General features: G+C 45.4%; 1 protein-coding gene across 45 annotated transcripts in view; it reads left to right on the top strand.

The window, feature by feature from the left end:
- Window positions 1-26,210, top strand: part of EIF4G3 (eukaryotic translation initiation factor 4 gamma 3) — a 457,314-nt gene that overhangs the window by 136,179 nt on the left and 294,925 nt on the right. For 34 of the 45 annotated variants that reach the window (XM_048825364.2, XM_048825383.2, XM_048825407.2 and 31 more), the window contains exons 3-4: window positions 9,757-9,885; window positions 24,535-24,639. In XM_048825364.2, the coding sequence (XP_048681321.2) occupies window positions 9,757-9,885; window positions 24,535-24,639 (234 nt within the window). Of the gene's footprint in view, window positions 1-9,756; window positions 9,886-12,413; window positions 12,760-24,534; window positions 24,640-26,210 lie in introns of all 45 variants that reach the window. The other 11 variants (XM_048825402.2, XM_048825377.2, XM_048825393.2 and 8 more) reach the window with 3 other exon arrangements.

Below are 26,210 nucleotides of genomic sequence, written 5' to 3'. Positions count from 1 at the left end.
TATTCATGCGCTTCAGGGCAGGGGAAAGCAAGTCACAAAGTTCCATGAAAGTGCCCTTACGCATGCGAAAGTTTCGCAGCCACTGGGAATCGTCCCAGACCTGCAACACTATGCGGTCCCACCAGTCTGTGCTTGTTTCCCGAGCCCAGAATCGGCGTTCCACAGCATGAACCTGCCCCATTAGCACCATGATGCATGCATTGGCAGGGCCCATGCTTTCAGAGAAATCTGTGTCCATGTCCTGATCACTCACGTGACCGCGCTGACGTCGCCTCCTCGCCCGGTATCGCTTTGCCAGGTTCTGGTGCTGCATATACTGCTGGATAATGCGTGTGGTGTTTAATGTGCTCCTAATTGCCAAAGTGAGCTGAGCGGCCTCCATGCTTGCCTTGGTATGGCGTCCGCACAGAAAAAAGGCGCGGAACGATTGTCTTCCGTTGCTCTGACGGAGGGAGGGGCGACTGACGACACGGCTTACAGGGTTGGCTTCAGGGAGCTAAAATCAACAAAGGGGGTGCCTGTACATCAAGGAGTATTTCAGGCAGGACTTCACGGAGGGTTCCAATAAGAAATGGTGCACCTAAGTTATCGTTCTTATTGGAACAAGGAGGTTAGCCTGGCCTCTGATTGATACATGGCTAGATTTACCTCGCTGCACCTTCTCTGTGAGTGACTGCAGTGTGACCTAGAGGAATGAGTCCCCTAGACAGGGGAGGAGGCAAATGAGTACAAAACAAATCTGGTCTATTTCTTGTTTTGACCCACTCCATCTATCTTTTACATCTTTTGCTGGCAGCAGACGGTGCAGAAGGACTGCATGCCATCCACATCTCATGGCTGCTCGGCAGAAGATGGTACAGTATGACTGCTAGCAGTCCGTATCGCCTGCCCGCTCACCATAAGACGGTTCAATAGGACTGACTGCAGGCAGGACTAAAGAGAATGACCTGTTCAAGTCACTCCAAATTTAGTCCCTGCACCCATGTCTGCCCAGGCGCTCCCAGCCGACGTGGCCAGGAGCACCTCGGACATGACGATGACGGCTACCAGTCGTACTGTACCGTCTGCTGCCACAAGGCAAGGGGTTGCTGCTACTGTGTAGCAATGCCGTACCGCATCTGCCAGCACCCAGGAGACATAGGGTGACAGTTACCTGAGCGGGCTCCATGCTTGCAGTGGTATGGCGTCTGCACAGGTAACTCAGGAAAAAAGGCGCGAAATGATTGTCTGCCCTTGCTTTCACGGAGGGAGGGAGGGAACGGGGGCCTGACGATATGTACCCAGAACCACCCGCGACAATGTTTTAGCCCCATCAGGCATTGGGATCTCAACCCAGAATTCCAATGGGCAGCGTAGACTGCGGGAACTGTGGGATAGCTACCCACAGTGCAACGCTCCGGAAGTCGACTCTAGCCTCGGTACTGTGGAAGCGCTCCGCCGAGTTAATGCACTTAATGCACTTAGAGCATTTTCTGTGGGGACACACACACTCGAATATATAAAACCGATTTCTAAAAAACCGACTTCTATAAATTTGACCTTATTCCGTAGTGTAGACATACCCTTAGGGAATAGATCTACTGAAGGGTCCTCTCCCTGCTCCTCAAAATGTCCATGCACAGCCAACACCACATTCCCCCATCATAATGTAGCTTCATCATATTAACATGGTACACCCGGTGATGGTGTGCCTGATTAGACAGCTCCACCACATAGTTTACCTCATTTAGTTGCTTGACGACCTTGAAAGGGCCTTCCCAGGCAGCTTGTAGTTTTTTTTTCCTCACAGGGATGAGAACCATCACCTGGTCTCTAGTGGTGTAGTTGCAGGCCCATGCCGTGCGGTCATACCAAACCTTCTGTTTCCTCTGGGCTCTGGCCAGATTCTCCTAGGCCAAGCCAATGAGCTCAGCAGGTCTTTCTTGGAAGGTCAAGACATACTCCACCACTGATTCTCCATTGGTAATGGCCTTTCCCTCCCATTCATAGAATATCAGGGTTGGAAGGGACCTCAGGAGGTCATCTAGTCCATCGCCCTGCTCAAAGCATGACCAATCCCCCACTAAATCATCCCAGCCAGGGCTTTCTCAAGCCTGACCTTAAAAACCTTAAAGGAAGGAGATTCCACCACCTCCCTAGGTAACCCATTCCAGTGCTTCACCACCCTCCTAGTGAAAATTTTTTTCCCTAATATCCACCCTAAACCTCCCCCACTGCAACTTGAGACCATTACTCCTTGTTCTGTCATCTGCTACCACATAGAATAGTCTAGATCCATCCTCTTTGGAACCCTCTTTCAGGTAGTTGAAAGCAGCTATCAAATCCCCCCTCATTCTTCTCTTCTGTAGACTAAACAATCCCAGTTCCCTCAGCCTCTCCTCATAAGTGATGTGTTCCAGTCCCCTAATCATTTTTGTTGCCCTCCGCTGGACGTTTTCCAATTTTTCCACATCCTTCTTGTAGTGTGGGGCCCAAAAGTGGACACAGTACTCCAGATGAGGCCTCACCAATGTCGAATAGAGGGGAACAATCACATCCCTCAGTCTGCTGGCAATGCCCCTACTTATGCATCCCAAAATGCCATTGGCCTTCTTGGCCACATGGGGACACTGACTCTCATCCAGCTTCTCGTCCACTGTAACCCCTAGGTCCTTTTCTGTAGAACTGCTGCCTAGCCATTCGGTCCCTAGTCTGTAGCGGGGCATGGGATTCTTCCGTCCTAAGTGCAGGACTCTGCACTTGTCCTTGTTGAACCTCATTCGTCTCTCATCAGGTCCAGGGGCCCCCTTATCCTTCTTCCATATAACATTAAAAAGGTGAAAACCCAGTAGACTCCTGGGGCACTTCCCTCTATGCGAACAGCTGGTGAGGTAAGTACTTGACCCAATCTTGTGGGTGCTGGTTCATAAACATTTTCAGCATCATCTTTAGAGTTCCATTGAACCTCTCCACCAGCCTATTGAACTGGGGGTGAAATGTTGAAGCCCAGATGTGCCGGACCCCACATTTCTCCCACAAGCATTGCAGCAGGGCTGACATGAAGTTGGATCTTTGGTCTGTCAAGACTTCCTTGAGGAACCTCACTCACCTGAAAATGGTCAGCAGCGCATCTGCCACGGTGTCTGCTTCAATAGAAGACAAGGCCATGAAATCTACCACCACCAGAATGTATTTCTTCCCCAACCTGGTCCTCTTGCTGGGAGGCACCACTATATCCACAGCTACCTTCTGAAAAGGCTCCTCTATGATGGGCAAAAGTCTCAAAGCTGCTTTCCCCTTGTCCCAGGCCTTCCCCGCCCTCTGACAGGGGTCACAGGATCTGCAATACTGTTGGACAGTATTAAAGACTCCAGGCCAGTAAAAGTTCTGTAGCAGCCTCTGCCTGGTATGCTGGGTTCCATGGTGTTCTGAGAGAGGGATGTTATGGGCCAGGTACAGTAGCTTGTGGCGATACTTCTGGGGGACCACCAGCTGCCTCCGGATCTCCCATGACTCCACTTCTGTTGCGGGAGCCCATTCTCAGTACAGAAATCCCTTCTCCCACAGGAACCTCTCCTGGCAGCCTTTTCCCAGGTTCTGTGCCGCACTGAAGCCAGCCAAGTCCCTTAGCTTCTGCAAGGAGGGATCTTTCTGCAACTTGGCCTGGAACTCAGCAGCTGGGGAAGGGATTTGGACCTGCTCACTCTCGCTGGCTGGGTCTGAAGCCGTCACTCCTCTGAGCCTTGTCCCTGGGTGCTCCCTCCCCACCAGGGTAGGGTCCTGCACCTCCAGTGAGGTATCCTTCCCAATGTCAGGGTGTAGTGCCCCTCACCGGCTCTGGCTACGGGTCATGCCTAGGGTGTTCTGGGGGTTGCTTGGCCAATTGTATCACCCCCCGATGATCACCTCAGCACCTGTGTCCCAGTATCCATGACCTTCCTCCCATCCACCTTCAGGGGAACAAAGCACTGGCTCACAGTGACAGCCCCGCGCCCACCCTGTAAACTGAGAACCTTGTGTCTGGAGCATCCAGCCGCACAGAGAAGCTGGTTTGGGAAACTCCTCCCTCCTGAACAGTTGGTAAGCTGCAGCCTGTCCTGCCTGGGAAGCCTGCCCCTCCTCCAGCTGGGTCTCTACCCAGTTAACTCTGTGAGGGTTCGATTTGCTCAGTCTATCCTTAAGCTTGGGGCACTGGGTCCATATATGGCCTCTCTGCCCACAGGAATAACAATTTATGTTCCGTTGGTCCTGATGCTGGTTGTTTCCCTTAAGAGGGGGTTCTCCACATTCCCCCTTTGTGGGATCCCAGTGTGACTCACTCTCTGCACCATGGTGGGCTTATTCTTTTGGGACTCCTCGGTTCCACCCAGACCGGCTGTCTGGCTTTTTGTCCACCAACCATACCCTCAGGTTGGATGGGCAATGTTCATACAGGTGCTCCAGTACAATCAGGTTAACCATGTCCTCCTTAGTCTGGTCCCCATCTGCCCACTTTTGGACATATCCCTCCATTCGGAGGATCAGTTCCAGATATGTGTCCTCAGGGGTTTTACGCTGACTCCGGAACTTTTTCTGGTACGCCTCAGGAGTCATCCCAAACTTGCGTAGCAGGGTCTTTTTGAACAGTTCACAGTCCCCTGTCTCCACCCCTTCCATTCGGCTGTACATCCCCAAGGCTTTGGGGTCTAGTAAGGGAGTGAGAAACTGGAGCCTGTCTGCAGGGTCAACCCTATATAGCTCACAGGCTCTCTCAAAGGCAGTGTCTTCCCCTTCCTTAAACTGGGACAGGATGCGCTTATCAAAGCTCCATGTAGTCCTGGGTCCCCCCTCACTCACCTCAGCAGGGGGCTCTCTGCTCCTCAGCCTTCCCAACTCCAGTTCATGCTGCCGCTGTTTCTCCCGATCCTCCAGCTCTTTCAGTTTTATCTCCCTCTCCCATTCCAGCTGCCTCAGCTCCAGCGATGGGGAGCTCCGCCGGGAGGATCCTCTGCTGTCTGCGGGAGTCATGGAGCCCCTGGTGTTCGCCAAGCTCCTCCCCTAGCCTTAGGTAGGAGGGGCCTCGGAGTGCTCTCGGCAGCAGTCTGACCATTCCCAGCCGGGACAGACACGAGCGCCGGCGCTGCATCTGCCATGCTGCTTCCTCCAGGGCAGGGATCAGCTCCTCCGAGCTATCCTCCTCCAACTGGGCAATCAGCTGTGCTTTAGTGAGGTTTCCAATGCACAGCCGTCTCTCTTTGCACAGCTCTACAAGGTCCCTCTTGAGATGGTTATACATCTCCCCGTTGTTCCCAAGTTGTTGTGGACTTGCAGGCCTGTGTGCTCTCGGCTCCCCACGGTTTCCAGGAAGAACTCCTGTTGTGCCAGCCCTTCTCCAGGTCACCACCTCTCTTCCAGGGTCAAGCTGCAGACTCCTCCGTCCCTGGAATCGCTCACCAGAGGGACCCCATTCCTGCAATAGTCCTTCTCTCTCCCAGAGTCAAGCTGTAGAGTCCTATGCCCCTGGAACTGCTCACTGCAGTCCCCAGGGGGACCCCATTACTGCGACAGTCCTTCTCACTGGTCACACACTCCCAGGGGTTAAGCGTAGCTCTTTCGCCTCCTGAAACCGCTCTTCTCTGAGCCTTCAGCATGCCTGGTTCTCGTTAATCCCCCTTCATTTTACTGCTCCCAGTCACTTACTGCAGGAAGCGCCATCCACAGGGTGCAGTACATCCTACCACTGCCACCAGTTGTCACAGAGTGTGGGGGAGTCAGGGTCCTGCACGCACACCCCCCCCCCACTTCCTGCGATTCACCATGACTCCCAGTGTGACGGGGTTGGGACTCACCACTGCAGCACCTCCTGCTGACTCGTCAGGGAATTAGCTCAGTCCAGTGTGGAGCACCCTCTACTGGTGGTGTCCCATCCGTGTCTCGCCCTCTCTTGGCACCTGGACCCATATTTCTCCCTTCTTGCGGCGTCCTCTTCAAGACACTGTCCTCCGGCAGTGCCCCCTAGTTCTCGTTCACCCCCTTCCAGGGTGGGGTTTAATCAGCAGTCTTTCACTTCGCCCAGCCACAGCGGCCAACCATACCCAAAGTCTAACCCCTTTTGCCAGGGGTCCACTATCGCCACGTCCAACAGCTGGGTGTATGGGGAAGGGGGGGATCCAGACCCACCCTCTACTCTGGGTCCTGACCCAGGGACCCTTTGGCAGCTGCCTTCCTGCCCTCCTCCTCTCCCCTTGTCCGCCTCTCTCCCTGGGTCGCTTCCCCTTCATCCCCTTTGCACCAGCCCGGCCCTTCCCTCGGGGCCTGCAGCCTAGCAGATACCAGGCTGGAGTTCCTTCTGCTCCCCTCACCTGCCCCCACACTGCGCTGTCCATGGTGCTAGTCCCCTCGCACAGGAGACAGACCTTCACCCTCTGAAGGCCTAGGAGAGACTGACTGCTCACTTCCTGGGCAGCCTTTATATAAGGCTGAGTCTGGCCCTGGTTGGCTATCTCTTACTCAGCCTCTGATTGGCTCCCTAGCAGGCCTTCTCTGATTGGCCGCCCACCCGCACAGCCTCTCTGGCCTGCTGGAGCCCCCTCTAGTATAGGAGTGGGGCAGCCACCCCACTACACTCAGCCAGCCAGTAAAACTGGTTTATTAGACGAGAGGAACACAGTCTGAAACAGAGCTTGTAGGTACAGAAAACAGGACCCCTCAGTCAGGTCCATCTCGGAGTGTGGGGAGCCCAACCCAGGTTCTTGGCCTCCCCCTGTCTCCCCAGCCAGCTCCAAACTGAAGCTCCCTCCAGCAGTCTCACCCAGCCCCCGGCTCCTCCTCCAGCCTTTGTCCAGTTTCCCGGGCAGAAGATGTCACCTGGCCCCACCCCCTCCTGGGCTCAGGTTATGTGCTGGCTGTCAAGTATCATCCCTTAGTGAAGTCACACCCTTATATCCCACCACCATCTAGTATTAATGCAGAGAGTAAACTAGTAAAACTCCCATGCAAGATTACCAGGTTAATACTCCCTACCACTGTTCCCTCTAAGCTGTGCGTGTGTGTGCGTGCACACAGATCCTAAACCCCACGTACACAGCGAAACACGATGCACAAAAAATGAAATACTACATTGGATCTAGGCTGAAATATCATTTACGGGCGACTTTTGACATTGTTCGCCCGCCATCTATCAACACAGCCAGATTCTACTAACTGGCAAGGGGGGGGAAGGAAAAGGAGGTTAAATTTCCTTTTTTCTAAGTATTTAAAAAAGACATTTATAAAATAACATGGTGTAAAACTGTTATCACAAATCGCAAATTAAAACTTTTAAAATGTATAAGCATTTTACTCGCTTGGGCGCATTTGCCTCATGGCGCACAAATTTGAACTCTACTTCAAAATTTTGCACAGAAGAAATTTTTTGTGCACACAGCCTGTCAACAATTAGAGGGAACATTGCTCCCTACTCCATCACACTTGGGACTAGATTTTTGTGAGGGTTATGGTGAGACGTTCAAGAGTGGTGGCTGACTCTACCCAGATATTGCCCAAATGGATTAGGCTTAATATACAAATCTGCTATGACTTTACATTTATTTCAGTACCCGAGGGTCTCAAACTATATTCCAACAAATCCATAGCTATTTCTACAACATGTCTCAGAACTACATAATTGAATTATGAAAAGCTGCTGCCTGGAACAAAATTCTTGTATCTACACAGCATTTGTCTCTTGACTTGGCTTCCAGATTTAATGCTGTTTAGGTGAATGATCCTGCAGTCTTTAATTAGTTGACCTCAGACCTACATTCTTTGCGCATTGTTACTGCTGTTTAATCTCAGAATGGGTTCGGTACTGACAATACTCAAAAGATGTAACTTGCCAGTGTCTGTGGTTTCTTGTGAAGAATGTCAGTATAGATGCACATTTTCATTCTCCATCCTCCCTTCTTCAGCATCTCCGACATGGATTCCGTTTTAATGGATCTGAACATTGGTGTTGTGAGAGAGCATGCTGCCTCAATGGTCAGAGCATTGTAGAGGGGTCTGCTTTTGGTGCTGAAAGCGTATGCGCATTTGAGTGTGGATCTATGCTGACAATACTTGAAGAACCAGTTATTGTTTAGTAACCTCTTTTTTTTCAACAGAAAGTCAACCACTTTTTCTAGGGGGTGATGACTAGCATGCACATATTCTTCAGAATGGTTTGGTTATAAGTGAATAATTTCCTTGTACTCTGTGTGTCATTTTGTTCTTTTTTTCGAGCTGTGGATTCTGATGTCCTTTGTAGCTGCTCTTTAATCATAGAATAAAATCTGCTTTTGACTTGACAAGCCCTCCATGATAACTAGGAGGACTGAAAAGGATTTTAGTTTTCCTAGGGGCAGATTGCGAAAGTTTCACAATATCCTCTATGAACTGGTTTCAGTTAAGTTGACTGGACCTGTATGTGTGCATCCCTGCCAGTCTATATCAGCTAGGAATAAGATGATTCCTCTCTGAGAAAGGGACAAAACCAGTTAGGGGAAGGAGTAGCAGACTCTCTTTACCACCCTTTTCTCTGATCAGCACAAAGGTGCTTTAAATCTTCCTGCACGGAATTATTTTGGACTATGTCCAAGCCTTCATATATTGCCCATTGTCATTTTCATTTGTATGTTGCAGCTGTTTTGAGTGTCTCTCAAGTGATGTAACTGAATGCATCACTACTTAGAATGTAATAAAGGGGTTTGGACAACCCCTTAGTCATAAACCATGTGTCTCATGTGCCCTACCTCTCGTAGTTTTCAAATAGACTGAAGATATTCTTTGTTTGTAGATTAGGAGCCTGGAATTTCCTTCTACTTTCTTTCTAATATCCTTTATTGCTGGCTGATTTTTCTGTGGGGTACACACATTTATATGTTGGCAATATCTCCTTTTATTAATTTTTGTAGTGTTTTGAAATTCCTCAGATTTAAATGGCTTTTTTTAAACAGAGAGTTGTTGGTGTGAATACTGTTCATTGGGAAAAGATTGCAAGATCGTTGCACTGTGAGTATAAAACAAATTAGCAAAGATTTCATTGCGCTGAATTGCTGGGGGATATCTCTTGCAGTTGTGATTCCTTGTTGATATTCCATCTCTTGTTTTACTGACCTGGAAACTGCATTTAAGCACCTTAGGTTGCATCATAAATATGGTAGAATAGAAACACATATATGAGCCATGGAAAGTATTTTATTTAGATCTGCATAGTATGTTTGGCTTTTTTGAGAGACTGAGGAAGGAGCTAGTTTTCCAAAAGAACTGCTTTGAATTTTTATTCTTCTTTATTGATGGCAAGTCCATCAGTCAGCAATGTCAGATTTTCTGTGCAGTCTTCATCCCCTTTTTAAGAATAAATGGGGAATTTCGTCTCTTGTTGCCATTGTGTGTCACTTATTCTGACTGGTAGCAAGCCCCTGTTGCACTACTTTGCAAATCCCAGTGAGCAGTTTTTTGCATCAAAAATCACTACGTTGTTTGGTATAATTTATGATGATTGACAGTCTCATAGTAAGGTCACATGACTGAAATATCAAGGATATTGCAGTGAAAGCCCCCCACTGTAACTGAATCAAGTTGTGGTATTAGTTTCCACACCTTCATGAGCACCAGTTTCACATATGTAGTTAAATAATGTTTGAATTGGATCACATTTTAAAAATGCTGCTGATTCTGGCCTCCTTCATATCTGGCAGTTCCTTACTCCCAAAGAATAGAATGGTATATAAAGATTGAATTACTAATATTATGTTTTACTAATAGTTTATCTCCTTACAGGTAACACAGGTAGCAAGACAACCGGGACCTCCTGCTCCATCCCCTTACTCTGCACATGAAATAAACAAAGGACATCCAAATCTTGCTGCAACGCCACCAGGACATGCATCATCCCCTGGACTTTCACAGGTAAGAGAGGTGCTGGTTAGAAATTTGCCTGCTCTTGGTTTTTTTTAGTATTTTTCCCTCAGGTCAAGGAGCTCAATTCAAATTTTTTGAGTTATTTACTTTCTGTGACCACTATAAAACTGATTAATGGGGAGCATGCCATTTTAAAGCAACTCCAATCCTGTAGTGACTTATGTGTACCATGCTAGTTGGTTGTTAATCATTAGTGTGTTGTTGCTCATGAAGTGAAAGGATTATATTGGTGTCATCTTAAAAAATTGCAGAAAATATTGGTGACAGTTTTGAGGAATATTCCCATTTCTCACAAACTGTTCTGGGTTATGGTCCATTTTTGTTTTAACCATTGCAGAAGTGCCTCACATATTGTTATAGTGTTTTTCCATGTTACATTTTTTATACAGTGCTGATGGGAAAAGCACTTTACAATTAATATTAAACATAGTGAAATAAATTTACAAAAAGAAGTGCCAATAATACAAGACAAAATGACAGATTGCACACAAAAGAAGGTACAGAAGAAGAGCAAAAAAAGAAATAATAGTAAGGATGAACAAATAATGTTTGATTAGCAAGTTGTTGAGAACAAATTAGTTTTTAGATGTTTTAAAAGTCTACTGTTGTACTGGAGTGAAAATGAAAGGAGGAGCATACTCCATAAAAAAAGAGGCAAGAGAGAATGAGAAAAAGGAAATTGAGAAGGGATGCTGCATGAAGTTATGAAGGATTGGAAGTGGAGGAAAGCCAGTGGTGTGGGAGCAGACAAAATGAGAACTAGAATCTTAGGACTTTTCTACTCAGAAACTTAGTGTGTGGTAGGCTAGCGTGCTGTAGATTCACACACTGGTTTACTGCACACTAAGTTCATGTATATAAGCCCTTAAACTTAATTTGGATTTCAGTTGACAATCAGTTGAGCAGATGGAAAAAATGTAAAGCCGTGAGATACCCAGGAGGTTAAGATGGGCAGTAGAGTTCTGAACAAGATGCATCAGTTTACAGGAGAAAGGAGGAAGACCAATTGTGGAATTGGGGGAGGGCAGTGTCCAGAAGACAGGATAAGAGATAATGAGAGCTTCACGCTTACTCTAGGGCTAGGAAAAAGCAACTAAAAATTTTGGCAAACGCTGCTGAAATTTCCAGCCAACCTCTCTAATGTTGGAGAAGCAGAAAAGTGTGTGATCCACTTTTCAGACTGTTTTGATGTGTAAAAGCAAATGAGGATATGTGTGAAACATTCCAGCTAGTATAAATATAGCATATTAGCAGATTACAGATAAAGCACTATGTATATGATACATAGGGTAAAGCACCTCGCTAGAAATCTGGATACTTGTCTGGATACTTGTAAAGGCTTATCTTCTTAGAGGCCTGGAAAGTGGATTCTAAAGTATCTTGCAGGCATTGTGGATGCTGTTGCGGAGCATTACCTTGTACTTTTATGTCACTGCTGCTACTTATCCATTCTTTGGTTTGAAGGTGAAGCGTCACACTACAAAGAGAAACAAATTCCAAGGGTGAAGGAAGCAGGGGAAACCCTAATATCTTTTTTGACCTTTCTTGCATACCAGCAAACTCAGTGAACTTACTGACAAAGGGAAAGCCAATCCCTGAACGACACTGGCGGAGGAGAGGAAGGAGAGTGACCCACACAAAGTTTTAAAATGTTAGCCAAGTTTTTTTCCCTTAATATTTTCCAATTGAGTCAATGTTTACAAAGAAGATGGGGTCTGTGCCAGAATCCCTACTCTAGGCAGCCGTGGAGAATGCTAGTTTGCTGTTCCAATGACTCTTAGGGGCTTTGAAATTAGACCCAGATTGTGCCACCACTGCTTAGACTACAGTATTTTTTTTTATCTGTGATGATCAGTAGGAGGGGCATGGCCTTGTATCCTCCCCACCATCTTGGGGACACTTGTGGGTACTAGGATGGAGCAGTTCCTATGCTTAATTGTACCTGTCCCATGCATTCGTGGCATAAAGGAAGGAAAGCATAAGGGCCAGATACAATCTAGCCCTGTTGAATAGATGGAAGCATCCAGTCATTTGTTTCTCTAGGTGGTTCTGGCAGCTCTTCCGCCAGTACCTTGGACAACCAGTGGTTAGAAATCTTGTTAAAATGAAAGCTTTCTGAACTCTGTAGACAAATAGTAAAAAACGAAAGGGAGAATAATAGTTGTTTTCACTGGTTTTCATTGTTTATGCAAATTGCCTTTAAACAGAGTTTTTCTGCTGTAGTGGGACACATCTGCTGACCCTCTTCTTGTAAGGAGAGTCTCCTCTGCTGACCAGATGGAGGCAGCTAGAGCTTTGTATCTGGGCAAGCCTGGCTAGCAGGAGGTCTGTCCATCAATTGCTCTCTATAGTGTCAAGCCCCTGTGGGAGCTTCCATTAATTTCCCCAGTGGCGAATCTATTCTGTAATAAGATCTTTCTTCACTTCTACACCCTTTTGATTCCCCTGCTTTTGTCTTGACTGCTTTTACTCTCTTTTCTCCCCTGTGTTCCTTTGCTGGTTTCTTCACTGGGCAGAGTACATATTCCTCTGCCTGACTTGCCTCCAGCAGGAAGAATGAAAATGGAAGTGGCTCACACCGATGGCTCCCCATCAAAGCACCAATATCCTCTTCTGCTCTGTGGGGCACTCCACTGAGGCATGGCCCTACTGGAGCTGGAAGATACAGAAATTTTGGGAGCAGCTGAGAACCCCTCATAGAGCCGGGCAGTAGCTGCAGCAGGCTTCTTGGCTCCTATCCGAAAACAGTGTTACAAGAGAAATCAGCTGCAATTGTGGCAACAGTTGCACTTTAGAGAGCAAACCAGCATGGAAGAGAAGCAGCAGCCCCTACACTGTTGAGAGAAAACTCCAGCAAACAAGGTAAAACCAGTTCCTCCTCCTCAGCAGGCAAGAAAGTGGGGGTTGAGATTAACAGGGATCTTCTCATTCGTCCCTACTTTGCTTTGATAGCCAGAACCCCTGCACATGGGTAAGCTCCCAGAGGTACTACACTGAATGCATTTAGTGATAGGAGAGTAGGCAGGTCTCCCCCCACCTATCCTTTGTGAGTGGCCTAGTAAATGTCTCCCCATAGCTATCCCACCTCAGCATCTGTATCATTACTGCCAAAAGCAGCCTCCAAAAATCCAAAAGTCAAAGTATAAAGATGGTTGCTCTCCCCTCAACTGGTTCACCTGAGTCTCTTCCAGTAGGCACACCTGCAAAGGTTACAAACAAAATTTCTAGAGAACATAAAGGACACATAGGTGGATCTCAGATTCTTTCTCAGTTGATGCCACCTCCTTTTTCTGGAAGAGGGAGAGCTATCATAGTTCAGTTTGGAAAAAAAAATCTGACCACAGTAGCCAAAACACACTATTCATGATGGAATACCGTTACACCAGGTTCAAAAGGATCTTCTAAGCTTCTTGAGCTGGACTAAACCCTAGAAGTTCCCAAGCAGAAAATCATCATAGTTTCTGATAGGGAATATTTTCCATGCAAATGTTAAAAGAGTGAAATTTTCCAACTCAGCTCAGTTATAAAGGAGATTATCTCATTAGAATTGGATCAGGCATCTAGTGGGAGATGCCTCAACAGACAGGAAGTAGTACTCTTGTACAAACTTCAAATGACAAAGCCCTGGTATGAATGCCAGAAGTCTGTTGTCTTGCATGCGGAGGCCAAAGAGCCGGTTGTTCCCATTGAAGACAACTGCATGAGGGACCAAGTAGATAGAAGGACTGAGGCCTCACTTTGCAGAAACTATGAAAAGGCAGGTATCTGCAATCCTACAGTTCAGGCACCTACTTTGCTAGGGTATCTCTTCAGTCTATCAGTTGAGTGTGTCCTGATTCAGCAGTGACAGCGCACACAATGCACTCAATACTATAAGAACAAAATTTCCATGACATTGTTGCCAATGACATTGTGATTGCTGTTAGTTTCTCCTCTTATTCCTTGGTTTCCCGTGAGCTACCAATAATCACAGAAGTGTAGGGCTGGAAGGAACCTCACAAGCTGATCTAGTACAGCCCCCTGTATTGAGGCAGGACCAGGTACACCTAGACCAAGGGTTCTCAGACTTTTGTACTGCTGACCCCTTTCACACAGCAAGCCTCTGAGTGTGACCCCCCTTATACATTAAAAACACTTTTTTATATATTTAACACCATTATAAATGCTGGAGGCAAAACGGGGTTTGGGGTGGAGGTTGACAGCTCGCAACCCCCCATGTAATAACCTCACGACCCCTTGAGGGGTCCCGATCCCCAGTTTGAGAACCCCTGACCTAGACAGTCCCTGACAGGTGTTTGTCTAACTCAGGGGTGGGCAAACTTTTTGGCCTGAGGGCCACATTGGAGTATGGAAATTGTATGGCGGGCCATGAATGCTCACAAAATTAGGGGTAGGCTTGCGGGAGGGAGTGAGGGCTCCAGCTGGGGGTGCAGGCTCTGGGGTGGGACCAGAAATGAGGAGTTCAGGGTGCGGGAGGGGGCTCTGGGTTGGGGCGTGGGGGAGGGTGAGGGCTCTGGGCTGGGGCTGGGGATGAGTGGTTTGGAGTTAAGGAGGGGGCTCCAGGCTGGGACCGAGGGGTTCAGAGGGCGGGAGGGGGATCAGGGCTGGGGCAGGGGGTTGGAGTACTGGGGAGAGGTGTGAGGGCTCCAGCTGGGGGTGCGGGTTCTGGGGTAGGGCTGGGGATAAGGGGCTTGGGGTACAAGAGGGGGCTCTGGGCTGGGATAGAGGGGTTCGGAGTGTGTGAGGGAATCAGGGCTGTGGCAGGGAATTGGGGCGGCGGGGGGCCTCAGGGGTGGAGGCTCCGGGCAGCGATTACCACAGACAGCTCCCGGAAGCATGTCCCCTCTCCGGCTCTGAGGCGCGGCCAGGTGGCTCTGTGTGCTGCCCTGTCTGCAGACGTCACCCCTGCAGCTCCCTGAGCTGCCTGGCCACGCCTCCGTGTACTATGTAGTAGCTGGAGGGGGGTCATGCCAGCTGCTTCCTGGGAGCCGTGCGCAGCAGGGTCAGCCCCCAACCCTACTCCCTGGCTGGAGCACCGGGAGTGGGGCAAATCCCTGACCCTGCTCCATGGCGGGAGCTGAGGGCCGGATTAAATAGTTTGACGGGCCAGATGTGGCCCGCGGGCCGTAGTTTGCCCACCCCTGGTCTAACTTGTTCTTTAAGACCTCCAGTGATGGTGATGTCCCAACCTTCCTTGGACACCTATTCCAGTGCTTAACTAACCTCAGAGTTAGATTGTCCTAATATTCAACCTAAATCTCCCTTGCTGCAGAGCAAGCCGATTACTTCTTGTCCTGTTTTCAGTGAACATGGAAAACAGTTGATCACCATCCTCTTTATAACAGCCATTAACATATTTGAAGACTTAGCAGGTGTCCTCCCCCCCACCCCCCCGAGTCGGTCTTTTCTCAAGACTAAACATGTCAGGTTTTTTTAACATTTCCTCACTGTTCAGATTTTGGGGATTATTTATTATTTTTGTTGCTGTCTGCAGGACTCTCTCCAGTTTCTTCATATCTTTCCTAAAGTATGGTGCTCAGAACTGGACACAATACTCCAGCGGAGGGCCTCACCATTGTGGAGTAGAGTGGGACAGTTACTTCCCATTTCTTACATACAACATTTCTGTTATACATCCCAGAATGATATTAGCTTTTTTTACAGTTGCTTCACATTGTTGACTCATGTTCAGATTGTGATACACTATAATTCCCAGATCCTTTCCAGCAGTATTACCACCTATCCATTATTCCCCATTTTGTAATAGTTTATTTGATTTTTTTCTTCCTAACTATAGTATTTCACACTTGTCTTTATTGAATTTCATCTTGTTGATTTCAGACCAGTTCATTAAGGTGGTCTTGAATTCTTATCCTGTCGTCCAAAATGCTGGCAACCCCTGCCAGTTTGGTGCCATCCGCAAATTTTATAAACATACTCTCCACTCCATTATCCAGGTTACTAGAGAAAACACTGAATAATACCGAGAGTGCTAAAGGAATTGGCGGCTGTGATTGCAGAGCCATTGGCCATTATCTTTGAAAACTCGTGGCGAACGGAGGAAGTCCCAGATAACTGGAAAAAGGCTAATGTAGTGCCAATCTTTAAAAAAGGGAAGAAGGAGGATCCTGGGAACTACAGGTCAGTCAGCCTCACCTCAGTCCCCGGAAAAATCATGGAGCAGGTCCTCAAAGAATCAATCCTGAAGCACTTAGAGGAGAGGAAAGTGATCAGGAACAGTCAGCATGGATTCACCAAGGGAAGGTCATGCCTGACTAATCTAATTGCCTTCTATGATGAGATTACTGGTTCTGTGGATGAAGGGAAAGCAGTGAATGTATTGTTTCTTGACTTTAGCAAAGCTTTTGACACGGTCTCCCACAGTATTCTTGTCAGCAAGTTAAAGAAGTATGGGCTGGATGAATGCATTATAAAGTGGGTAGAAAGTTGGCTAGATTGTCGGGCTCAACGGGTAGTGATCAATGGCTGCATGTCTAGTTGGCAGCCGGTGTCAAGTGGAGTGCCCCAGGGGTTGGTCCTGGGGCCGGTTTTGTTCAATATCTTCATAAATGATCTGGAGGATGGTGTGGATTGCACTCTCAGCAAATTTGCGGATGATACTAAACTAGGAGGAGTGGTAGATACGCTGGAGGGCAGGGATAGGATACAGAGGGACCTAGACAAATTGGAGGATTGGGCCAAAAGAAATCTGATGAGGTTCAATAAGGATAAGTGCAGGGTCCTGCACTTAGGACGGAAGAACCCAATGCACAGCTACAGACTAGGGACCGAATGGCTAGGCAGCAGTGCTGCGGAAAAGGACCTAGGGGTTACAGTGGACGAGAAGCTGGATATGAGTCAGCAGTGTGCCCTTGTTGCCAAGAAGGCCAATGGCATTTTGGGATGTATAAGTAGGGGCATAACGAGCAGATCGAGGGACGTGATCGTCCCCCTCTATTCGACATTGGTGAGGCCTCATCTGGAGTACTGTGTCCAGTTTTGGGCCCCACACTACAAGAAGGATGTGGATAAATTGGAGAGAGTCCAGCGAAGGGCAACTAAAATGATTACGGGTCTGGAACACATGACTTATGAGGAGAGGCTGAGGGAACTGGGATTGTTTAGTCTGCAGAAGAGAAGAATGAGGGGGGATTTGATAGCTGCTTTCAACTACCTGAGAGGTGGTTCCAGAGAGGATGGTTTTAGACTATTCTCAGTGATAGAAGAGGACAGGACAAGGAGTAATGGTCTCAAGTTGCAGTGGGGGAGGTTTAGGTTGGATATTAGGAAAAACTTTTTCACTAGGAGGGTGGTGAAACACTGGAATGCGTTACCTAGGGAGGTGGTAGAATCTCCTTCCTTAGAAGTTTTTAAGGTCAGGCTTGACAAAGCCCTGGCTGGGATGATTTAATTGGGGATTGGTCCTGCTTTGAGCAGGGGGTTGGACTAGATGACCTCCTGAGGTCCCTTCCAACCCTGATATTCTATGATTCTATGAATACCAACCCAGGACAGATTCCTACAGGACCCCAGTGGATATATTCCCCCAGTTTGATGGCGAACCATTGATAACTACTCTTTAAGTACAGTCTAGTTTTGCACCCATCTTACAGTGATTTCATCTAGACCACATTTCATCTAGATTGCTTATGAGAATGTTATGTGGGACTGTGTCAAAAGCCTTACTAAAATCAAGATCGATCATGCCTACATTTTCCTCCCTATCCACTATGCCAGTAACCCTGGCAAAGAAGGAAATTCAGGTGATATGGCACAATTTGTTCTTGACAAGTCCATGTTGGCTGTTAATTATAACTCTGTTATATCCTCTAAGTGTTACAAATTGATTGTTTAATGATTTATTACAGCATCTTTCCAGGTATCAAAGCTAGGCTGAGTGGTCTATAATCCTCTGGGTGCTCTCTATTCCCCCTTTTAAGGTAAATATTATGTTGGCCCTTCTCCAGTCCTCTGGAACTTCATTCGTCCTTCATGAGTTCTGAAAGATATCTGCTAATGGTTCTGAGATTGCTTCAGCTAGTTCCTTTAATACCTTAGCATAAGGTGTATTTCGGCTTTCAAAGAATTTACTGTGCATTTTGTGTTTTGCCATCTTACTTTTCCTGTTTTCCAACAGATGTCTGGGTAGTTAATGTCCCCCATTGTTAACAGGTCTCATGTTTTGGATATTTCTGTTGTTTTTAAAGCCCTCCTCCCTAGGTTGGTGAGTCGGTGTGTGAAGATGCTTTTCCCTTTTTTGGTTAGGCAGACCCCCATCTCTTCCCAGAATGAAGACATCTTTTTCAAACAGACCAATCAGTAAAGCATTTTGTAGTATCTGTCCCTTCCAAGACAGATTCATATTTGGTGTCCTGCTTGACAAAGATATGAGTTGCCTTACTGGATCAGATCAATGGTTGACCTAGTCCAGTATCCTGTTACCAAAAATTATCATCACTAGCTGCTTAAAAAGGAGGTTCAAGAAACCTTGTAGAAGGCAGTTATGGGATGTCCTCCCAGAAAGTTTCCTCCTAATCTCCAATAGTTAGAGGTTGACATAAACCCTGTAGTATGAATTTATATCCTTTCCAAAGCTTTTGTTTATTTTTAATATTTTTATTATAACTAGATATTCTTATTTATATAAATTTTGAATCCCTTTTTGACTCCTGCCAGATTATTGGCCTCAATCTTATCTTGCGGCAATGAGGTCCCCAGGCTAATTGTGTGTTGTTTGAAATAGGATTTCTTTATATCAGTTTTGAATTGATCACCTTTCAGTTTTCTTTAATGTGTCCTTGTTCTAGTATTATGAAGCTGGGTGAATAGAAGTTCCTAATCTACCTTCTCTATACCATTCATTGTTTTATAGACTTTTATCTGTTTCCTCTTAGATAAGCAATGCCCATCTTTTAAATCTCTCATCATATGAGAGTTTTTCCATGTCCCTTATCATTCTTGTCACCTGTCTGTTTATTACTTCTTATCCTGCTATATCCTTTTTATAAGTACCAGTAAGATAACAACGGACATAGGTATAACAAGATCCAATTGCTGGAAGTTGCATCTAGACAAATTCAGACTGGAAATAAGGTACATTTTTAACAATGAGGGTAATTAACTATTGGAATAACTTATCGAGAATTGTGGTAAAGTCTCTACCACTGGCAATTTTGAAAATAAGGTTGGGTGATTTCTAAAAGGTCTGCTCTGATGCAAACAGGAATTAATTCAGGAAAGTTCTGTGGCCTGTGTTATATAGGAGATCAGAATAGATGATCACAGTGGTTCCTTCTGGCCTTAGAATCTGTGAATCTATGAATGTTTAGAAAGTCTACCCTCTGCATCTCATATTTATTACAGTTGCCTTTCTAGTGGCTATAACATCAGTCAGAAGGATTTTGGAGAATTACAAACTTATAAGAGATTCATAGATATTAAGGTCAGAAGGGACCATTATGATCATCTAATCTGACCTCCTGCACAACGCAGGCCACAGAATCTCACCCACCCACTCCTACGAAAAACCTCTCACCTATGTCTGAGCTATTGAAGTCCTCAAATTGTGGTTTAAAGACTTCAAGGAGCAGAGAATCCTCCAGCAAGTGACCTGTGTCCCATGCTGCAGAGGAAGGTGAAAAACCCCCAGGACCTCTTCCAATCTGCCCTGGAGGAAAATTCCTTCCCGACCCCAAATATGGCGATCAGCTAAACCCTGAGCATATGGGCAAGATTCACCAGCCAGATACCCAAGAAAGAATTTTCTGTAGTAACTCAGATCCCACCCCATCTAACATCCCATCACAGGCCATTGGACCTATTTACCATGAATAGTTAAAGATCAGTTAATTGCCAAAATCCTGTTATCCCATCATACCATCTCCTCCATAAACTTATTGAGTCTAATCTTAAAGCCAGATAGGTCTTTTGCCCCCACTGCTTCCCTTGGAAGGCTATTCCAAAACTTCACTCCTCTGATGGTTAGAAACCTTCGTCTAATTTCAAGTCTAAACTTCCCAATGACCAGTTTATATCTATTTGTTCTTGTGTCCACATTGGTACTGAGCTTAAATAATTCCTCTCCCTCTCCGGTATTTATCCCTCTGATATATTTATAGAGAGCAATCATATCTCCCCTCAACCTTCTTTTAGTTAGGCTAAACAAACCAAGCTCCTTGAGTCTCCTTTCATAAGACTGGTTTTCCATTCCTCGGATCATCCGAGTAGCCCTTCTCTGTACCTGTTCCAGTTTGAATTCATCCTTCTTAAACATGGGAGACCAGAACTGCACACAGCATTCCAGGTAAGGTCTCACCAGTGCCTTGTATAACGGTACTAACACCTCCTTATCTCTACTGGAAACACCTCGCCTGATGCATCCCAAGACCGCATTAGGTTTTTTCACGGCCATATCACATTGGCGGCTCATAGTCATCCTGTGGTCAACCAATACTCCAAGGTCCTTCTCCTCTTCCGTTACTTCTAATTGATGCGTCCCTAGCTTATAACTAAAATTCTTGTTATTAATCCCTAAATGCATGACCTTACACTTCTCACTATTAAATTTCATCTTATTACTATTACTCCAGTTTACAAGGTCATCCAAATCTTCCTGTATGATATCCTGGTCTCTCTCTAAATTGGCAATACCTCCCAGCTTTGTATCGTCCGCAAACTTCATTAGCACACTCCCATTTTTTGTGCGGAGGTCAGTAATAAAAAGATTAAATAAGATTGGTTCCAAAACTGATCCCTGAGGAATTCCGCTGGTAACCTTCCTCCAGCCTGACAGTTCACTTTTCAGTAGGACCCGCTGTAGTCTCCCTGTTAACCAATTTCTTATCCACCTTTCAGTTTTCATATTGATCCCCATCTTTTCCAATTTAACTAATAATTCCCCATGTGGCACTGTATCAAACGCCTTACTGAAATCGAGGTAAATTAGATCCACTGCGTTTCCTTTGTCTAAAAAATCTGTTACTTTCTCAAAGAAGGAGATCAGGTTGGTTTGGCACGATCTACTTTTTGTAAAAGCATATTGTATTTTGTCCCATTTACCATTGACCTCAATGTCCTTAACTACTTTCTCCTTCAAAAGTTTTTCCAAGACCTTGCATACTACAGATGTCAAACTAACAGGCCTGTAGTTAACTGGATCACTTTTTTCCCTTTCATAAAAATAGGAACTATGTTAGCAATTCTCCAATCATACGGTACAACCCTTGAGTTTACAGATTCATTAAAAATTCTTGCTAATGGGCTTGCAATTTCGTGTGCCAATTCCTTTAATATTCTTGGATGAAGATTATCTGGGCCCCCCCCGACTTAGTCCCATTAAGCTGTTCGAGTTTCGCTTCTACCTCAGATATGGTAATATCTGCCTCCATATCCTCATTCCCATTTGTCATGGTACCATTATCCCTAAGATCCTCATTAGCCTCATTAAAGACTGAGGCAAAGTATTTGTTTAGATATTGGGCCATGCCTAGATTATCCTTAACCTCCACACCATCCTCAGTGTTTTGCGGTCCCACTTCTTTCTTTGTTTTCTTCTTATTTATATGGCTATAGAACCTTTTACTATTGGTTTTAATTCCCTTTGCAAGGTCCAACTCTACTTGACTTTTAGCCTCTCTCACTTTATCCCTACATGTTCTGACCTCAATAAGGTAGCTTTCCTTACTGATCTCTCCCATCTTCCACTCCCTGTATGCTTTCTGCTTTTTCTTAATCACCTCTCTAAGATGTTTGCTCATCCAGCTTGGTCTACAACTCCTGACTATGAATTTTTTCCCCTTTCTTGGGATGCAGGCTTCCGATAGCTTGATTTAAAGTAATCCCAGTCCTTGTCTGCCTTTAGATCCATAAATTCTTCAGTCCAATCCACTTCCCTAACTAATTTCCTTAATTTTTGAAAGTCAGCCCTTTTGAAATCAAAAACCCTAGTTGCAGATTTATTTTTGTTAATCCTTCCTTTCAGTTTGAACTGAATTAGCTCATGATCACTCGAACCAAGGTTGTCTCCTACAACCATTTCTTCGATGAGGTCCTCACTACTCACCAAAACCAAATCTAAAATGGTTCAGCAACTACTTCATGAAAGAATCCAGCACCAATCACATCTAGGAACATCTGAGCCCTATTATTATTACTAGCACTCGTCCTCCAGTCTGTATCTGGGAAGTTAGTCTCCCATGATCATGCAGTTTCCATTAGTATTTACTTCATTAAAAACATTAAAGAGGGCTCTATCCATATCCAAATTAGATCCCGGCGGTCTATAGCACACCCCAAGCACTATCCCAGGGGAGGCTCTAGTAGTTTTCTTCCCCAATGTAATTTTTGTCCAGACGGACTCTGTCTTATCCAGTCCATCGCTTCTTATTTCTTTACATTCTACCTCATCATTGATATATAATGCTACTCCACCACCTTTACCTTTATTTCTGTCTTTCCTAAACAGCACATACCCTTCAATATCCATAGTCCAGTCATGAGATGTTAGTTTTCTTCCTAATAGCCATAAATATCTAGTGAATTTTCTAAAAAATGTAGTCCTATCAAGGAATGAAATTAAGAGTTAAGCAATAGTGAGCCAAAGGCATTCTCCTTTGATTAAATTATGTGTTTAGACTTCCTATGATTTGACCCAGGGCTCAAGTGCCAAGTGGAGATAGAATTCATTTTACTAGAGTGGTGACAGCATCTGTAATTTGTATTTGCCATGTGCCTAAAGCTGAGATTTGTAAATTTAAGTTACATTTTCATAAATTACTGTTCTCTCAATGCTAAGTCTAGATCAAATATTCAGTCAAAGAGCAGTGTTCCAATCTCTGTTTAATTAGTAGAGTTCCTCAGCACTCTTCCTCCAGAGCAGTGGTTCCAAAACTTGTTCCGCCGCTTGTGCAGGGAAAGCCCCTGGCGGGCTGGCCGGTTTGTTTACCTGCCGCGTCCGCAGGTTCGGCCGATCGCTGCTCCCATTGGCCTGGAGCAGCAAACTGGAGCCGGGGGAGCCGCGACCGGCCGAACCTGTGGATGCTGCAGGTAAACAAACTGGCCCTGCCCGCCCCGCCAGGGACTTTCCCTGCACAAGCGGCAGAACAAGTTTGGGAACCACTGCTCCAGAGGATCGTAATTGCTTTCTAGCTTCCTAAAGTGAGGATCTTGTAGAAGCACTACCATGAAGGAGAAAAGAACGTGATTAATAGGAACGCTGATTCTCCAAATGTTTTGTTTCTGCAGGCGTGGTGCGCTCAGTACTTACTTCCTCCCATCTGCTTCAGAGTTTTAATAGCATTCCAGGAGGTAGAGTAGAATTGAGCAGTGTTTACAGACAGTGGAACTTCTATGTCCTCAGTTCAAGAATGCTGGATCTTAGATACAAGTGTCCCCTCATTGCCTTACTACTATAGAAGGATCCATGTCTATGTGACAGGGCACACAGTCCTAAAGTGTGGCTCCTTCAAAGGGGCATTGAAGAATAGCTGATATCTGTTAAATGCTAGTAAGTCATAGTATTAAGGAAGTGTCAGTGTGTGGTTAAAATGAAATGAAGACCTTTAAGAATGATGCAAAATGCCTTGGCAGAATGGCGCCTGGTCCTCTTTAAATATTTCCAAATGTGTATATGGAAGGTTGCAGTGTGATGGTGTGGAATGGTACTTTGGGACTTCAAACGTAGGCTTCCAGGACACCGATTAAGGAGTAATGGGATGTATGATGTCTCTTGTGGGAAAAGAGATGTAGGTGTGTGTGTCTTGTCATACAAAGCTAGTTGGGTTTTATTTAATTTTTTTTTAAATAAACACCAAAAGAACTCTTTTAATATGTTTGAATGCACAGCACGTACTGATATAGAAATCTCATAGCAATGATCTGGAGTCATACATACAGCTTCTCATTTGCATTTCTTTGCGCTAAAGAATTCTCAGTAATCAAGAGACTAGGGAGGGGTTGAAAACTCTTCTTTCCTACCTACCCTTCTCAGTTACAGACTTTGAGAGAAGTAGAGTAGCAGCAACACAACCTGGCATCATCCAAGAGGCTCTGGATGGGGAGAAAAGACACAAAGCTCTTTCATCCTTCTCTAGCTGTTGGAAAGAAGGTACCAGAAACTGAAATGAAATCTGGAGCCCTAAAGTAGGGAACAAGAAGATCACTGTGTTAGAAATACCGACATGTTCCCACTCTCCATACCTGGAGGAGTTCAGGGCTAGGCTTCTCATTAGGACCTCTCTGATGAGGCCTTTCTGTCCTTGGTATCTACCTTTTAGCTATGAGGAGAGGGTGGGCATGGAGAGAGAGTGGAACTGTTCTTTGAACTGCCTTTGGCCAGATTGGGGGCATCAGTTGCCATTCTCAGCAGTGAGGGGAAAGAGATAAAAACCTTCCTCAGTCAGGGTTAGAGGACAAAGTGGAACTCCACCAGAGCAAGCAAACTGGGAGCTGGAGAGAAAAAAACTCTTAAGATGTTGCAGCTGTCTGTAATTATTCAAAAAGAAAGGGGCAGAGAGTGGAAAATACCACCCTCCCCCGAGCCAGGAGGAGAGGAAAGAGTGAGTAGAGCTTCTACATGCACAAACTCTCTCTCTCTCTCTCTCATTCTTACCCTTTCAATCTCTCTCACTCTCACTTCAGCAGCCAGGAGGGAGGAGGGACAGAAGCTTTCAACCCCACCCAAGAGCCAGCAGTCTTTTTGAAGATCCAAGGGAACTGGTGCAAAGGATTCTGGGATGTGGGATGGTGAGTCACAAGAAGAAAAAGGTTGAGAAATTTCCCTCCAAAAAGCATCTGTCCTTGTTTATTTTAGCTTAAAAAAGCTGGCTCTGATTTGTGAGGTTAGGGATTTTTTAGTTTGGGATCACAGTTTGCAGGGGATTCACTGACAACTGGGGAACAAATGATCATTAATTTCTTTTGTAAACATGGAATGCTTCCGGTCCTTTTTAAAACATTCTGTGTACAGAGCAGATCACAGTTTTGTGTCCATGTAGTGTGAGTAATTCTAAAATAGTTAAATATTCTGTTAGCCACAGAGCCAGTGGCATATAACAAAGCTTTGTTCCGAAAATGTTCCAGTTACAGACAAATACTAAGCATATTTAGCAATTCACATTGTAAATACATATACCATGAAAAACATAACTACAAGGGAACTGAATTCTCACAGGATTAATATTTAAGCCTTTCACTTGTAGGGGACTGGTTTAGACCCAGAACAGGTCTGTACTAACTGAAAGCTGTTACCACTTTGACTTAAGTGAAAGTCGTGTTGTGGTCTCATTCTAGTTGCTGTAAATGCCACCATTGGGAAGGCTAGCTTTTGTAATGGCATTTAAACATTCTCCAGCACCTTTAAAGTCTGAGGGTTCTTGTGCCAGCAAAGACGCTGTCATATGTGGTACATTCATGGGCAGACTTCACAGCTCCCCAAGCTCCTTTGTCTGATGTTGGATCCCTTCTTCAACAGCAGAAATTGTCTTGTATCTAGGACATTTATTCAGCACTTCAGCACAGTCAAATTCAAACTATAGTTAAATTTGTGTAATTGAAGAAAATAAACACATAAACAAAGACATTGTTTAGCGTTAATCTGAGCTAGTCGTGGTCTCTGAAAAGCTGCGGTATCAGGTGCTTTGAGACTTGAAATCAAATGTTAAAGATTGATAGCTTTAGACCTTCTCCTTTTACAAGCGGTCCTGTTCTCCCAATCAGTGGCTCACTGCCTGTGAGTACTTATCAGCTCCCAAAGTTCAGCCATCCTCTGTCGTCTATACTTTATATAGAAATACTTTCTTTTTTCTTGGCAAAGTCAGATAGCAAAGTTTTCATAGGTGAACTGAGGCATGATGTCTCCCTTATTTATCTCCTTTTCAGTTTTTTTTCTCCATTTTGGTCACTTCAGAGGCCTCTCATCCATTTAGTAAAAGATGCCTTTTGAAGCTGTGTAAACTGTGATGCATTTAAAATTATCCCCACCCCTTTTTAGGGATGTTTGGCAAACATCTTAGTTAAAGCCAGTTTCTTTAGTAATCCAATGAAGTCTCCACCAAAAGGGATCTTCGTATACAGGAAGCCTGCAGGTTTTATGCAAGATTGCATTATAACAGCTTTCACATTGATAAAAATAGAACATTACAAGTCATAACGAAAGGTACAGTAATGGGTCATGACATTAATTAGCAGTCTTCTTGGCCGTCTCGGTAATCTAGACAGAGAGACGTCGAGGTTGAGGTACAGTGATACACAGTGATAACTTTGGGGAAGCTTGCACTGCTTTTGCCCCTGCTGTCTCTCGTCTGTGGATAAACTGG

The sequence above is a fragment of the Caretta caretta genome, chromosome 18 (genome assembly GCF_965140235.1).
Source record: "Caretta caretta isolate rCarCar2 chromosome 18, rCarCar1.hap1, whole genome shotgun sequence".
Taxonomy (NCBI): Eukaryota; Metazoa; Chordata; order Testudines; family Cheloniidae; genus Caretta; species Caretta caretta.
Note: the sequence above shows the minus strand (reverse complement) of the source record. Positions and strands in the feature narration are given on the sequence as shown.